Source organism: Sebastes umbrosus, chromosome 17, assembly GCF_015220745.1.
Source record: "Sebastes umbrosus isolate fSebUmb1 chromosome 17, fSebUmb1.pri, whole genome shotgun sequence".
NCBI classification, from domain to species: domain Eukaryota; kingdom Metazoa; phylum Chordata; class Actinopteri; order Perciformes; family Sebastidae; genus Sebastes; species Sebastes umbrosus.
This window is the reverse complement of record NC_051285.1, coordinates 11,451,547-11,465,084: the sequence shown is the minus strand read 5'-3', so window position 1 is coordinate 11,465,084 and position 13,538 is coordinate 11,451,547. Positions and strand designations below refer to the sequence as shown.

Here is a 13,538-nt window from a genome sequence, read left to right as displayed (position 1 = left end):
AATGTAGTAAAACGGAGCGTTTCAGACAGAGGGCAAAGACAGCTATATCCAAGCAGACATTATGAGGAAAAAAAATTGTTTTTTAAACATTAAAGCATGTAAACATTTTCTAGTAGAAACCCAAAATACAAGTATGAACCTGAAAATGAGCATGATATGGGACCTTTAAGTGTTGTCTGTACATAACCAACATGTTAATAGTTAACTGTTTGATCTATGGGCTGAGATTTAGTTGGAGATGACAGTCTGATGCTGTTCCAATGTTAATGTTTGACTGTATTACTGCAGCAGCTTCACACTCAAGCTAGCGTTCGCTAGCCATGCTACTCACAGTCACCTGCATCATTTAGTGATTTACCATACTGACAGTGAATAATCAGGTATGGTATGTGCCTCAATTCAGTGTGAAAGCCAGTTAACCCGCTACACAACAGCTTTTCAGCATTTTCCATTTTTTCTCATGTGACAGCGAGTTTCCTTCCCCCCAAAAGGGAGCGCAGACTCGGCGATCTGGTCTATGGCTTGGAGCCATGAATCCCCTCAATTATATCTTTGTTAGGACATGACAGCGGAACAAATCAGCGTTTTGGGATTTATTGTGAGTACAGTCAACTACACAGCAACTCTTTGGTATAGCGTTATTACTATTACCGGTTTGTTCAAAGGGACTATTTCGTAAAAATCTGAAATTGCTTCATAACAGCAACACCTGTGGTCGTTAAGTCAACGAAAGTCAGTGTCCTGTTGATCGCGGTCGCGCTTGTGCTCGCTCTACATAGAGGGTCTCTCCATGAATCAATGCTGATCCTGGTGTTGGCTTTTCCTGCTTCAGCCCCACTGCTTCACCCTCCGGGGCTGAGGCAGGAAGAGTAACGTTATCGTCTCCCGACCGCAGCCGGAGTGAACAGGGAGGCACCCGGTTGGAGAGGACAACGTGTCTCGCTGCGGAGCCCCGTCACTTCACAAGACACGCAAAGCCTCTGTTGGTCTGGAGGAGCTGCAGCATTTACTGTATTTCTGCACAAACGTCTACTGTACATTTGCTAGACATTCTCAGAGCTAAACTATCTCTTCTGCAGTGTGTAGTGTGCGCGCAGGCACGCGAGAGTGGAGCGAAAGCGCGAGAACAAGCGCGGTGTGTGAGTGAAGGCAAGCAGGCAGGCAGAGGAGCAGAGTACAGCAGAGACTCCGGCCCTGGAGACCAAAGCTACGGTCTCTCCTGCGTCCTCCGACCGCGGCCAACACTGTTTTGCAAGACGGGCTTCACTAGATATAACTTTGCGGTTTTGGTGCTTCCGCGTAGTTTGTGTTGGAGTCCTGTCTGAACACACGGGAGCACGCTATTGGTCACGGCTATGATGGAACACGTCGTGGAAGGCAAAAAGAATCGAACATGCTAGACTTTCTGTAATGTATACAGATGCAGGCAATCAGAAGAAAGTACCTGTAGTTACATTGTGAACAAGATTTAGTATTCCAACAACATCAACATCAATATTGAATCCTTTATCATTATGATTATAAGCACATCAGTAGACTCACTTGTCTCACTGTTATTTCATTTCAAGGATGCAATCAAATCACTTCATAGCCCTCAAGCTATGTAGGGCTTCCCCCACTTGTGCAATTTCCTGTTGTACAAAACATTTGGGAGGTGGCCAGGTGATTCAGCATGAAGCATTATTCTGCTCTGACATATTGTACACTGACACATCCTTGAAGAGAAAACATACTTAAAGATTGTCAGTTTAAGTGTGCTAGGGTCACGTTTAAAAGGGAAAACTGGGAATAATATCACCCCCTTTTTGTGAAGCCGCCACCTTCTTATCTGTCCAGATTACATTGAAGTATGGAATAATTGTGTAAGTGACTTATCAGCAACACAATAAGACACAGAGATCTTTTTTTTTCTTCCCTGCAATAATTGAAGGCAATAAAGTTTAAAAGTTTCATCAGCAGCAGAGAGCTTGTGTTGTCTGGACAAAGGAAAGGGACAGAGTGATTTAGAAAGAATGACAACTCCCACATGATGAAATCAGAGTTTGTAAGCCTTTACCAGTTGAAACAGGGAGGCAAAAGTCTTGAACCACAGAGAGAAGGAGAAGAGCGGTCAGGAGGAAGTGAGGAAAAACTGGTGATTAATCCAAAGTCATATTACTTTAGGCATGTGTTGTTTTTGAAAAGGAAACCAGCTCATAGTTCTTATGTTATTAAACTCTGTATCCGGGGTCAGAGGTTACTCTGTGTGTTTGGTTGGGTTGTATTAATGTAATTTAGTGCTATGATTTGAGACCATTACCTTTCTAAGAGACTGAGACCACACAGACTAGTTACTGAGATGCATACTTAGACTTTGAACAGAAAAATACATGATAGCATGACTGGAAGAACCTTTTTTTCCATTACAATCTCTACTGGATAAAGGAAAGAAAAATACAGAGGGGCCAAAAGATAAGACAGCTTGGCAGTTTGCACATGCCGTCAGAAAATGATGAAGTGATGTCGAACAAATACAGTTTAGTGGCACAGACATAATTAAAGACCTAGCAACAGGCTATTTTTACAGTAACAGGAGGAGTGCTTTTTGTGACGAAAACATTGAGGTTTAGTGAGTAAGTTCATTTATTTTACTGTCTGTAAATGTGTAAATGAATGTGATATATGTTCTGTTTTTATTACAAGCACTAAATGCTGTTTAAAACCACAATTTCAACATGGATGGGAGTAATATTTATCCCTCATCTAGTCAGCTGTGGGATATAACCATTGTTTTGCTGAATGACAAAACACCAACCTACCACAATTACGGTAATTACATGTTACTAAACTGTATTACACCCTAATGTTCGCCCGTGTAAAACCCATTGTTACTGAGCTCAGTGGTACAGAAGATGTTGTTTCAGATCATACTTTCCTGTCTCCTGTTTGTGCTGTTCTTTTCTTCTTCCTCCTCCTCCTCTCCCCTCCGTTAGTTACCCTCGCTGTGTGCCTGTTGGGCTATTTCTGATGCCACTCCTGACCCCCTAACACACATAAACACATGTAGCTGCACTCTTTGCTACACTTGAACACCGATACACTGACACTTGAGACAATATACAGACATTCTGTGAACTAATATCCTATAAATCATCCGTAGGCGTTGAAATATAGTTGTAAAGATATTATAATTAAAGTTTGAGGTATGAAGAGAATTATGATTATGTACTGATTTTGGGTCTCTGTGTGTGTGTGTGTGTGTGTGTGTGTTCTTTTGTAAAGGCGGTTCCTACAGTACTTCCTGTCAAGAGGCACGCCTCACATTCACATAGACTCAGGTCACGTGACTCCAGTTTCACTTCCTGTGCCGCAGAGGACTGAGGAAATACAGTGGCAACACATATACACATGTTACCAACACACACATATACAAAAAGACAGGCACACACAGTACTAACACACACCTATTATGCATTGTGTAGCCTAATTACATATAAACAGCTGTACACACATTCACAGCTTTACCAGTCTGATCACTGTCTGCACACACACACACACACACACTCACACTCACTCACATCAGTGCCCTGTCTTTGACTCCAGGGCATTATTATTCAGCAGTGACTCACAAGACCTTCTATTAGACCTTGTGTTGTCTCATTTGTATAATATCCACTTTGTTTAGAGTCATAATTTAATGAAGGTCGAACATGGTACTATTTATTGTCCGTGTGTCTTTCACTGAGGGTTTTGTAGTGTAACTGATGTTGATGAAATGGTTGTGAAACTGCAGAGACTTTTTAAAATCTTTTTTGCAGAAGAGCAGATTACGTCATCAATCATTTTGTCAGGTAACAGCATGAGGCAAGACGTCATTTCTGTGTTTTGACCAATGTTTTGTGTGTTTCTGTAGGCAACCAGACAAGCTCAGGGTGGTGTGGACCAGGAGGAACAGACGCATGTGTTCCAAGGTGAAACCACTGATCCACAAACATACACACACACACACACACACACACACACACAGTTTCCAGTGGTGGAAATTTACTTGAGTATTTACATTTTCCGCTACTTTATACCTCTACTCCACTACATTCAGAGGGAAATATTGTACTTTTTTACTGCACTACATTTATTTTAAAGCTTTAGTTACCAGTTACTTTGCAGATTCAGATTATTAAAAAAATATATTATCAACAACAAATTGATGTATTTTTTATAAATTAAACTACCCGGCAGTATGTGAAGTTTAAAAAAAAATAGCTCCATCTATACCAGCTGCAACATTAAAGTGATTTACACATTAATGCAGCAATATATACAATTATGTAATGTGTATTATTCTGATATTATTCAGAAGTCATTCTGCATAATGAGTAGTTTTACTTTTAGCACTTAAAGTATATTTTAGGGCATCACAATATATTGTTTTTCTGAATGCAATTCAATATCTGTTTATTTATCGCAAGTAATATCGCGATATTCAACGTTATCGCATATTTTATTCTTATTGTGCAGCCCTAGTATATTTTGATGCTAATACTTCTGTAAATTTTAAATAACATATTGAATGCAGGACTTTTACTTGTAATAGAGTACTTCTACACTGTGTTATTGCGATTTTTACTAAAGTAAAAAGTCTGTTTACTTGACAGTCTGACAGTCTCTCACCAGTATTGTTTGTTGTGCAGCTCCACAGTTGGCAGCCCGGAATCAAGAACCCCTACAGGGGCATGGTGGTGTGGCCGGTCCCTGAGAACATCGACATCTCTGTTACACTCTTCAAGGTACCAAACCCAGAATGCACTGTTTACATTATAAACATGCAAACAGGGGAGAAATTAGAGGGAAAGTGGGGAAGTGGAGATCTACTACTATAGATACTTTATAACCAATGCAGATGAGGATAGAGGATGTTCGACTGCAAGTTTTATAGTTTGTTCTCGTCTTTTCAGGAGGTCAATGCTGATGAGTTTGAGGACAAAGAGTGGACGTTTGTCATTGAGGGTGTGAGTATCTCTGATTTTGATTCTTTAGATTGATGTGACTCAAAATACTATACGTCTCACGGTTGTTTTTGTTGGCCATGTAAAGGAAAACAAGGGGCATCGTAAGGTGCTGGCATCAGCAGACATCAACCTGAAGCGGTTTGCCAGTCTGACGCCGACCCAGACGGACCTGACGTTGAAGCTGAAGCCGCTGTCTGTCAAAGTGGTGGAGGCCACGCTCAAGCTGTCGCTGTCATGTGTCTTCGTTCGGGAGGGGAAAGCCACGTGAGTACAACAATACATACATGAAAACGGACATGAAAACGGACATACTTAAATAAAAAGTGTTTTATGTATTTGTGTATACTTGTTGTGAGTATTCCACTTTGGATGTAGAGAAATGAAGCCTCAACCACATTTGATATACTGACCATGTAATGTAAAATGTTTGCTCTCATGTTCTTGTTCCTCAGCGATGAAGACATGCAGAGTCTGGCCAGCCTGATGAGCGTCAAACCCACAGATATCGGCAACCTGGACGACTTCAACGAGAGCGACGAAGAGGAGGACAAGAAGTCTGTCACCGCTTCAGGTAGGCAGACGTACACAAACACTGCATCTTCTCTCTGACCTTCACTGTGAGGTATTTCTTCTGACATTTCTTCCTCCTCTATCTTCCTTTTTCCTCCCGTCACTTCCTCCGCTCTACTCTTTTCTGGCCGCCGCAGTCGTTTCACACACTCTGATTCGCCCAAATCGCCCTGCTCCCCCTCCACCTGACAAGCGTGACTCCGCTGGACCCTCTTTTCCAGCCTCAGGTAGATTCCTCTTGCCCTTTCTTTCACCCGCTCCTGCTGTTTGTTTCTCTTGCCAGAGAGGAGGAGGAGGAGGAGGAGGAGAAAGTGTGAACAGGAACTCTCTCTCCTCCTGTCTGCTATTGGGAGGCTCAGTTTATATAACAGCATTTCACGCACTCATGCCATTTGCTCTGCATACCACATATTTCTCATCTAGACATTATTGAGAACATCATGTGATGATGGACTGATGCCACCAATGTACTGGGAGTTTGTTTGGAGGCATGACAAGCTTCAGCTGCATCATGGCAGACAGAGATCATTGTGTGCAGAGAGACATTACTATGACAACATGAAAATCACCATAACGCTGACATCAGATGATGACCAGCATGAAAGAAATTACATGTTCTCGGTCCATTTAAAATGTTATTGCTACATTCACTGTACGTCTTTGTGGTGTATCTCATAGCTGGTACAGCAGTAGTAGTAGTAGTGTTAAAATGTTAATATTACATTGTATATTGTATGGCCTTAGGGCGTGCATTTTTATCTGAATAGGCACCAGTAGTGGAAGAAGAATACACATCATTTACTTAAGTATAAGTAGTAATACAACAATGTAAAAATATTATACAAGTAAAAGTCTTGCATTCAAAATCTTACTTTTTTACTAAATGTAAAAGTAAAAAAGTAAAAGTTCAATATTAATAGCCAAATTACGTACCAAACATAAAGTACCCATTATTTATTATATTATAGGATCATTATCACTGATGTAATAATATGTGAGCAGCATTTTTGTTGACATTGCTCGAGGGGATTTCAAATACTTTATAAAATGTTAGGCAGTTTAATCTGCAAAAACATCCACTCTTATAAAGACATCTCTGTCTAAGACTCCTAAAATACAAAATAAGGTTTTTAATAAAAAAGAAGATAAATAAGAATAATAAGAAATAAGAAAAAAATATGCTAGGTTGCTGCACTGCAATTAAAAGTTGATTTTTTTTATAACATTATTAAATTAGTTAATTTGCATTAAAATTAATTTAATAATATTCCATGTAAAAGAAAATAAATTGCAAAATATGCCAAGTAACCAGTAATTATAGCTGTGAGATAAATAGTAGTAGTAGTAAAAAGTACAATGTTTCTCTGAAATGTGGTGAAGTAGAAAAATATAAATACTCAAGTAAAGTACCTCAAAATTGTGCTGAAGTACAGTACTCAGGTAAATGTACTGAGTTACGTTCCACCCCTGATGTGCACACATTTACAGCTGAAATGTGAGTCAAATCATCAACTGTCATTTCATTTTCATTTTCATTTTCACTTCATGACCTTTGCCTTCTTTCTTTTTCATAATTTCTCCTCCTGGAAAAATCTACTTTCACTGATCCATCCATCCATCCATCCAACCATCATCCTTCCATCTATTCATCCAGCCTGTGGCGGTCCTCCCAGTCCTGCCATCCACTCCCGCCCTCCTCTACCTAGCGCTCCTCGCCCCTCGCCCCGTCGCAGCCGACACCCCTTCTCCGCCGCCCCCGTCCAATCAGAGATCCATCCTTCCCCCGGCCCCTCCCCTCAGCCCTCACCCAGATCCAAACATAAAAGATCATCCAACCCTCTTCTCACTGAGGCTTCTTCTGACCCACTACCTAATCCTCCAGGCTCACAGCTCACGGCGGCTACTCCCTCGACCCAGAGTGCCTCCTCTGTCCCGCCTCTCTCTGATGTGTCTCCTGCAAATCCTCCATCCCCCAAAGCACCCATGATCTCACCTTCTTCCCAAAATATTTCCTCTTCCCTTCATCCTCCATCTTCCCAATGCTCTGACTCTGTGTCAGTGGAGCCTTCTTTAGCAGCGCCCTCCGCTCCTCTGAATTCTTCAAACTCCAAATTGCCCTTTACGCCACCCATTGCCTCCGAAACACATATTACCTCACTAACTCCCAAACTTCCCTCCCCAGCGTTGTCCTCACCCACAAATATCATAACATCATCCTCCATGACTCCCCAAACGGCTTCTCTCACTGTATCCACCACCCTGACCCATAAAACCATCTCTACTGCCTCCCAGTCTCTCCCACCTAAATCCTCCTCCCCCTCAAAGCCCACCCCGTCCTCTGAGCCTCCGTCCGCTCACCCTCCACTCACACGGACCCCCTCTCAGCCTCCATCTCTGCCCAGAATCTTCCAGTCAGGCTCAGGAAAAGGTATCTTGGCTGGCTGGCAGACCGGCACGCTGCATGCTTTACACTAACTGATTCCTCATGTGTGTGATGGTTTGGCTTGACCTCGTGTTCCACATGATTTACAGTCATGCACATGTTACTTTATAGGTCAAAAGTATATTACTTATACAGTATGGTATGTTGTAAGGGAGATCAGGTTGTCATGATATCATAATTTAGGTCAGAGTTAAACATCTGAACCAGGGCTGTCAAGATATCAGATTTTCACTACATGATTATCGTGTCCAAAAGAATTCACGATATTATCATGATATATATGGAAAATAGTAAAGAAAAAGACAGTCAAATTCATCTTTAACTTTGTTTATTGTGCATTTTGTCTCTGATTTTAGCAAATGAATTACACTCCAAATAGTAGGGAGGTGGAGAGAGATTCTGTAACCATAAAGTGACTGTACAAGTGTACAAAAAGAACAATTACATTTGTGGATAGTGAAAAGGCAACCAGATGAACTCACAAACCAAATTATCATATTGAACAGGACTAGACCGTACGCTATAATTTACAGAAACCCAACATTCCCCCATGAGCAAGCGACCGTGGCAAGAAAAAACTCCCCTTTAAAGTGGCAGTAGGCAGAATATTTTTGGCATCATTGGGCAAAAATTCCATAATAACCTTTCAGCATATTGTAATTCAAGTGTTCTGAGAGAAAACTAGACTTCTGCACCTCCTCATGGCTCTGTTTTCAGGCTTTAAAATCTAGCCCGTGACAGGAGACTTTGACCAATCACAGGTCATTTCATTGAGAGAGCATTCCTATTGGCTGTGCTCCGGTCATGTGACCAGAACTTGGTGTTCCTTCACCAGATTTCACAATGGCGGCAGCGTCACAAACTTTCTCATTTCACAGCTAAACCGTGCACTACAAGATGATTCTGAAAACATTTGAGGCGAGAAATAGGCATTAACGTAACATAATGATAGGGCCCGGAAGTTTTGAACATTAAGAAAATTAAATATTTGATTCAGCCTTCTTAATAATATCATTGTACAGTGATAGTGTTTTGATTACTCTGACACCACTAATCACTGTTGAGACTGCAGCAGTTTGTTCCTGACAGATACAGATCACTTCTGTGCTGTAATACAATTAGTAACATGCATGATATAAAATTAGCTATGTTCCCCTTTCACTCTTTGTCATACATGTTATATTGGTTTCTCTTTATTCCTCTTTTGTTCATCCCTCCTGTTTCTACCCTCCTCAGTTCCTGCTTCACATCAACGGCGCCCCCTGGAGGTTAAAACTGCAGATGATCTCACTTCCGTCTCTGGTCTGTCTCTGCTGTGACTGTCTCTCGAATACTAGTCCATTACTAATATTATTTTCAGATCTTTAAAAATATCCTTTTCTTCTCTCCTTCTCTGTTTCACTCATATCTTCCATCATCTGTCCTTTCTACTAGGCCGTGTTCACATTTTCAGGCCTCACGTTGTCAAGTCAGTCGACCGCCCCTCCTCTCCCTCTCCATTTTCCGCTGACGTACCTTCTCCTGAGTCAACTCCTCTCCCCAAATCTCACCCCTCTATCTCAGAGTCAGGTAAACCAATGTCAAGAATATGTTCTCCTCTGTCTTCACCTTTCCTTTCTTCATTTCACATGTTCCTATATGAACCTGCTTCATCTGCTTTCCTCAGGTGCTCAGGGTGCATGGTTGACATCCGGTAGCGACATCACCCCTGTCCCTCTGCAGAGTAGTCCTGACCTTGATGCCTTCTGTGACCCTGCTGCTCCAGCCCATACCGCCTCCCTTCCCCTCTCCTCACCCGCTCGCTCCTCTTCTCTTTCCACCTCTGTTTTATTCTCCTCTCCTCATCCTCAGCTCGCTGTCTCTCCTTCTGCTCCGCTCACCTCCTGTCAGTCAGGTACACCAGCCAACTAATCAAACAACCTCCTATCAGTGTTTATTTCAGCCAAGACAATTACCTCGTGCTTTTTTGACGTGTGAATATGTCTCATCACATCAAAAATAACCTTTGCTTTTGCTTTTTATAGGCTCAACGATCCCCCTCGCTCAAGTAGACGAGGAAACAACTCCGAGCCGAGACGAGGGTTCTCCTCATAATAACCGGGCGGTGGCCAACATCAGAGCATCCAACCAGCCGATCAGACCAGCTCAGGATTCAAAGGCGGCCGTCACAGAAAACAAAGCTGAACCAGCAAGGATCAGGTGAGGTCACTCCACATGAGTGTTTAGATTTTGATTGCTTGGTTTGGATAACTTTGGCTCCGAAATGCTGTGTGAAGAGAGAATGTGTCAGCAGACCACAGAGCTGAAGCGGCGTCTTGAAGACTGGCGACAGCCCTAAGCACAGCTTGGGAGAAACATAGACACACGGACTCATGAGAGGTGTAGAAGTGTAGAGAGCACATCTGTACACTTTGAGATGGGCTGCCTGCTTGAAATTGCATGATTGCTTCAGAGAAAGGTGCAGCATTTTGGGGAATATGTTTTTTTCGCGAGAGTTAGATGAGAACGTCAATACCATGTATGTCTGTAAAATATGAAGCTACAACTAGGAGAAAGTTAGCAGAGCATAGCATAAACACTGGAAATGGGAAAACAGTTACCCTGGCTCTGTCCAAAGGTAACAAAATCAACCCACCAGCACCTCTAAAATTGACTAATTAACATATTATATCTTGTTTGTTAAATCTGTACAATAAATACTCCTGTAAATAAGTATGGAAGTAAAGTGAAGTCATTTGTACACTTTGGATTTTGTACAGGTTAAACAAACAAAATATAACACATTAAATAGTGAGCTTTAGAGGTGCTGGTAGGCACGTTTTGTTACCTTTTGGACAGAGCCTGACTAGCAGTTTCCCACTTTTCATGTAAACCGGATGTAGCTTCATATTTACCGTTCAGACAGATTCCTTTAAATTGCACAGATGTTCCGTTAATTCAGCGGCCTCCATGCTATTGACGCTACGGCCGTTCCGGGCATCAATCTTTGAAGGCGCTTCAGAGTGCATCATTGGGATGAACATTTCTCGTCATTTCTCCAATCCAATAGTATTGATCAGTGCCTTATTATTAAACTCATTATGGTCCAAATGATCCCAAGCTTAACCCACCTTCGTGCTGACTTAGGAAAACCTGCTTCAGCTTGCTGACACGTTTTGTTGAATAACAGCTTATTCACATTTGCTGATCGAGAGATTTGTCGAACTATATTGCTCGAGGCCTCGTGGTTGCTTTGTGTTTGTGCTTCCTTGATGCTAACGTGTTAACACTCAGCAGCAGAGTGTTTCGTACCCTTCCTCCTGTTGCATTGACCTTCCAGTACACAGCAGTGGAAAAACGATCAGGACTGTATAGTCTGCTCTGTGGCCGGCCTGTTGTCCCACCCTTAATCACCTCCTGCACGCTCAGCCTTGTGAAATCTCACCCGCTCATCCTCTGGAGTCTGACCTCCAAATGTTTCTGTCCCGCAGTCCTGCCCAGTCACGTTCAGAGCTGATAGTAGCCCCGCCCCCTCCGTGGCCCTTCTCCTGCTGTGAGAGCTCCACCCCTCAGCAGCCCTCCACCAATGTTGTGGCGGCATTTATCACTCCTAAACCGCTAAGTGCTCAGGGGGAAACTGATTTGAAAAAGCCAACCAATGAGACGAGTGTTATTAGCGCATTTAAGGCCGAAAAGCCGCCACTGGCGAAGCCTGAACCCGACCCTGACTTTGACGACATCATCTTTGAGTCGTTTAACCAGAGGCAAGAATCAGTGAGCTTGTTTCTGGAAGAGGATGACTCTAAGCGGGATACTATCAAAAGGTGTCCTCCGGGGTGAGTATTTATATTCACAGATAAAATCAAGATACAGAACATTAAAAAAATAAGGTTACAAAATGTGAACTGATGTGCTGATAATGAAAAACACACACAGATTTAGGATTAAGGAATATTGTTTATCTGTTCTGCAGTCTTGAGCAGAAAACCAATGAAAAGGCTGGTGGAGAGAAACCGTCACTGACGGAGCAGTTAGAGGGAGCGGTGACGAAGAAGGAAGTGATGATGAAGGCAGAGCAGGAGAAGCAGAGGGAGGAGGAAAGGAGGAAAGAGGAAGAGGAAGAGCAAAAAGGAATGCTCCGGAAGCAGGAAGAGAGGAGGAAACACGAGGAGGAGAAGAAGAGACTGTTAGAGGAGGAGAAGAAGATGCTCTTACTGGAGGAGGAGGAGGGGAAGAAGGAGAAGGAGAGGAAGAAATGCGAGGAGGAGAGACTCCTGAAGACGAGGAGAGACAAACAGGAGAAGCTGAGAGAGGAGGAGGAGGAGAAGAGGAAGCGGTACGAGGAGGAGAGGAGGAAAAGAGAGCAGCAGAGGAGACTCCTGGAGGTGGAGGTGGAAAAGGAAAAGCTTAGGAGGGAGGAAGAGAGGAGACTTGAGAGGGAGAGATTCATGAGGAAAATGAAAGAGGAGGAGGAGAAAATGATGGAGGAGAGGAGAGTGTTCGAGGAGCAAAGGAAGAGGAGGGAGGAAGAGAAGAAGAGGCTCCTGGAAGAGGAGGAGAGAAAGAAGATGGAGGAGAAACGCTTGAAAGAGGAAAAAGAGAAGGAGCAACAGAAAATGAAAGAGGAGGAGGAGAAAAGGATGGAGGAAGAGAAAAAGAGGCTCCTGGAAGAGGAAGAGAGGAAGAAGATGGAGGAGAAATGCTTAAAGGAGGAGAAAGAGAAGGAGCAACAGAAAATGAAAGAGGAGGAAGGGAGAAGAATAAGGCAGGAGGAGGAGAAAATACATTTACAGGAAGAAGAGGAGAGAAAGAAAATTGAGGCAGAGAAGGAGAGGAAGAAGATGGAGGAGGAGAGGATGAAAGTGGAAGAGGGAAAGAAAAGGGAGGCAGAAGAGGAGAGGAAGAAAAGGGAGGAGGAGGAAAAACATCTACAACAGGAGGAGGAGAGAAAGACAAATGAGGCAGAGAAGGAGAGGAAGAAGAGGGAGGAGGAAAGGAGGAAAGAGGAAGAGAGAAAGAAAAAGGAGGCAGAAGAGGAGAGGAAGAGGATGGAGGATGTAAGGAGGAAAGAGGAAGAGAGAAAGAAAAAGGAGGCAGAAGAAGAGAGGAAGAAGAGGGAGGAGGAGAAGAGAGTCAAAGAAGCAGAGGAGAGAAGAAAGAGGGAAGAGGAAGAAAAGGAGAGAGTACTCAAAGAGGAGAAGGATAGGGAGGAGAAAGAGAATGAGAGACTCTTAAAGAAGGAGAAGGAAAGGATAGAGAGGAGGAAAAAAGCAGAGGAGAAAAGACGTGAGGAGGAGGAGGAGAAGAGGAAAGAGAGACTCTTGAAGGAGCAGAAAGAAAAGGAAAGACGGCTGCAAGAGGAGCAAAGGAGGAAGGAGGAGGAGAAGAAGAAAATGGAGGAGGAAAGGAAAAAGAGGGAAGAGGAGGAGAAGAGATGTAGAGAGGAGAAAGAGAGAATGAAGGAGGAGGAAGACAAGAGGAGGAAGGAGCATGGAGCAGCTCCGGTCTGCAGTGTGGAGGCCAACAGGTCAGATGAGGACAAGCAGAAGATGAAAACT

At 43.0% G+C, this 13,538-nt stretch overlaps 1 protein-coding gene across 14 annotated transcripts in view; it reads left to right on the top strand.

Annotated features, from left to right (window-relative positions):
* The window catches only part of LOC119475468 (EH domain-binding protein 1-like protein 1), a 30,475-nt gene that overhangs the window by 1,452 nt on the left and 15,485 nt on the right, over positions 1-13,538 (top strand). For 7 of the 14 annotated variants that reach the window (XM_037748203.1, XM_037748197.1, XM_037748201.1 and 4 more), the window contains exons 2-12: positions 3,893-3,950; positions 4,671-4,766; positions 4,935-4,988; positions 5,074-5,252; positions 5,441-5,559; positions 5,696-5,785; positions 7,213-7,986; positions 9,238-9,303; positions 9,436-9,570; positions 9,668-9,895; positions 10,026-10,200. In XM_037748203.1, coding sequence (XP_037604131.1) covers positions 3,893-3,950; positions 4,671-4,766; positions 4,935-4,988; positions 5,074-5,252; positions 5,441-5,559; positions 5,696-5,785; positions 7,213-7,986; positions 9,238-9,303; positions 9,436-9,570; positions 9,668-9,895; positions 10,026-10,200 — 1,974 coding nt within the window. The remainder of the gene's footprint in view (positions 1-3,892; positions 3,951-4,670; positions 4,767-4,934; positions 4,989-5,073; positions 5,253-5,440; positions 5,560-5,695; positions 5,786-7,212; positions 7,987-9,237; positions 9,304-9,435; positions 9,571-9,667; positions 9,896-10,025; positions 10,201-13,538) is intronic. The other 7 variants (XM_037748196.1, XM_037748200.1, XM_037748198.1 and 4 more) reach the window with 7 other exon arrangements.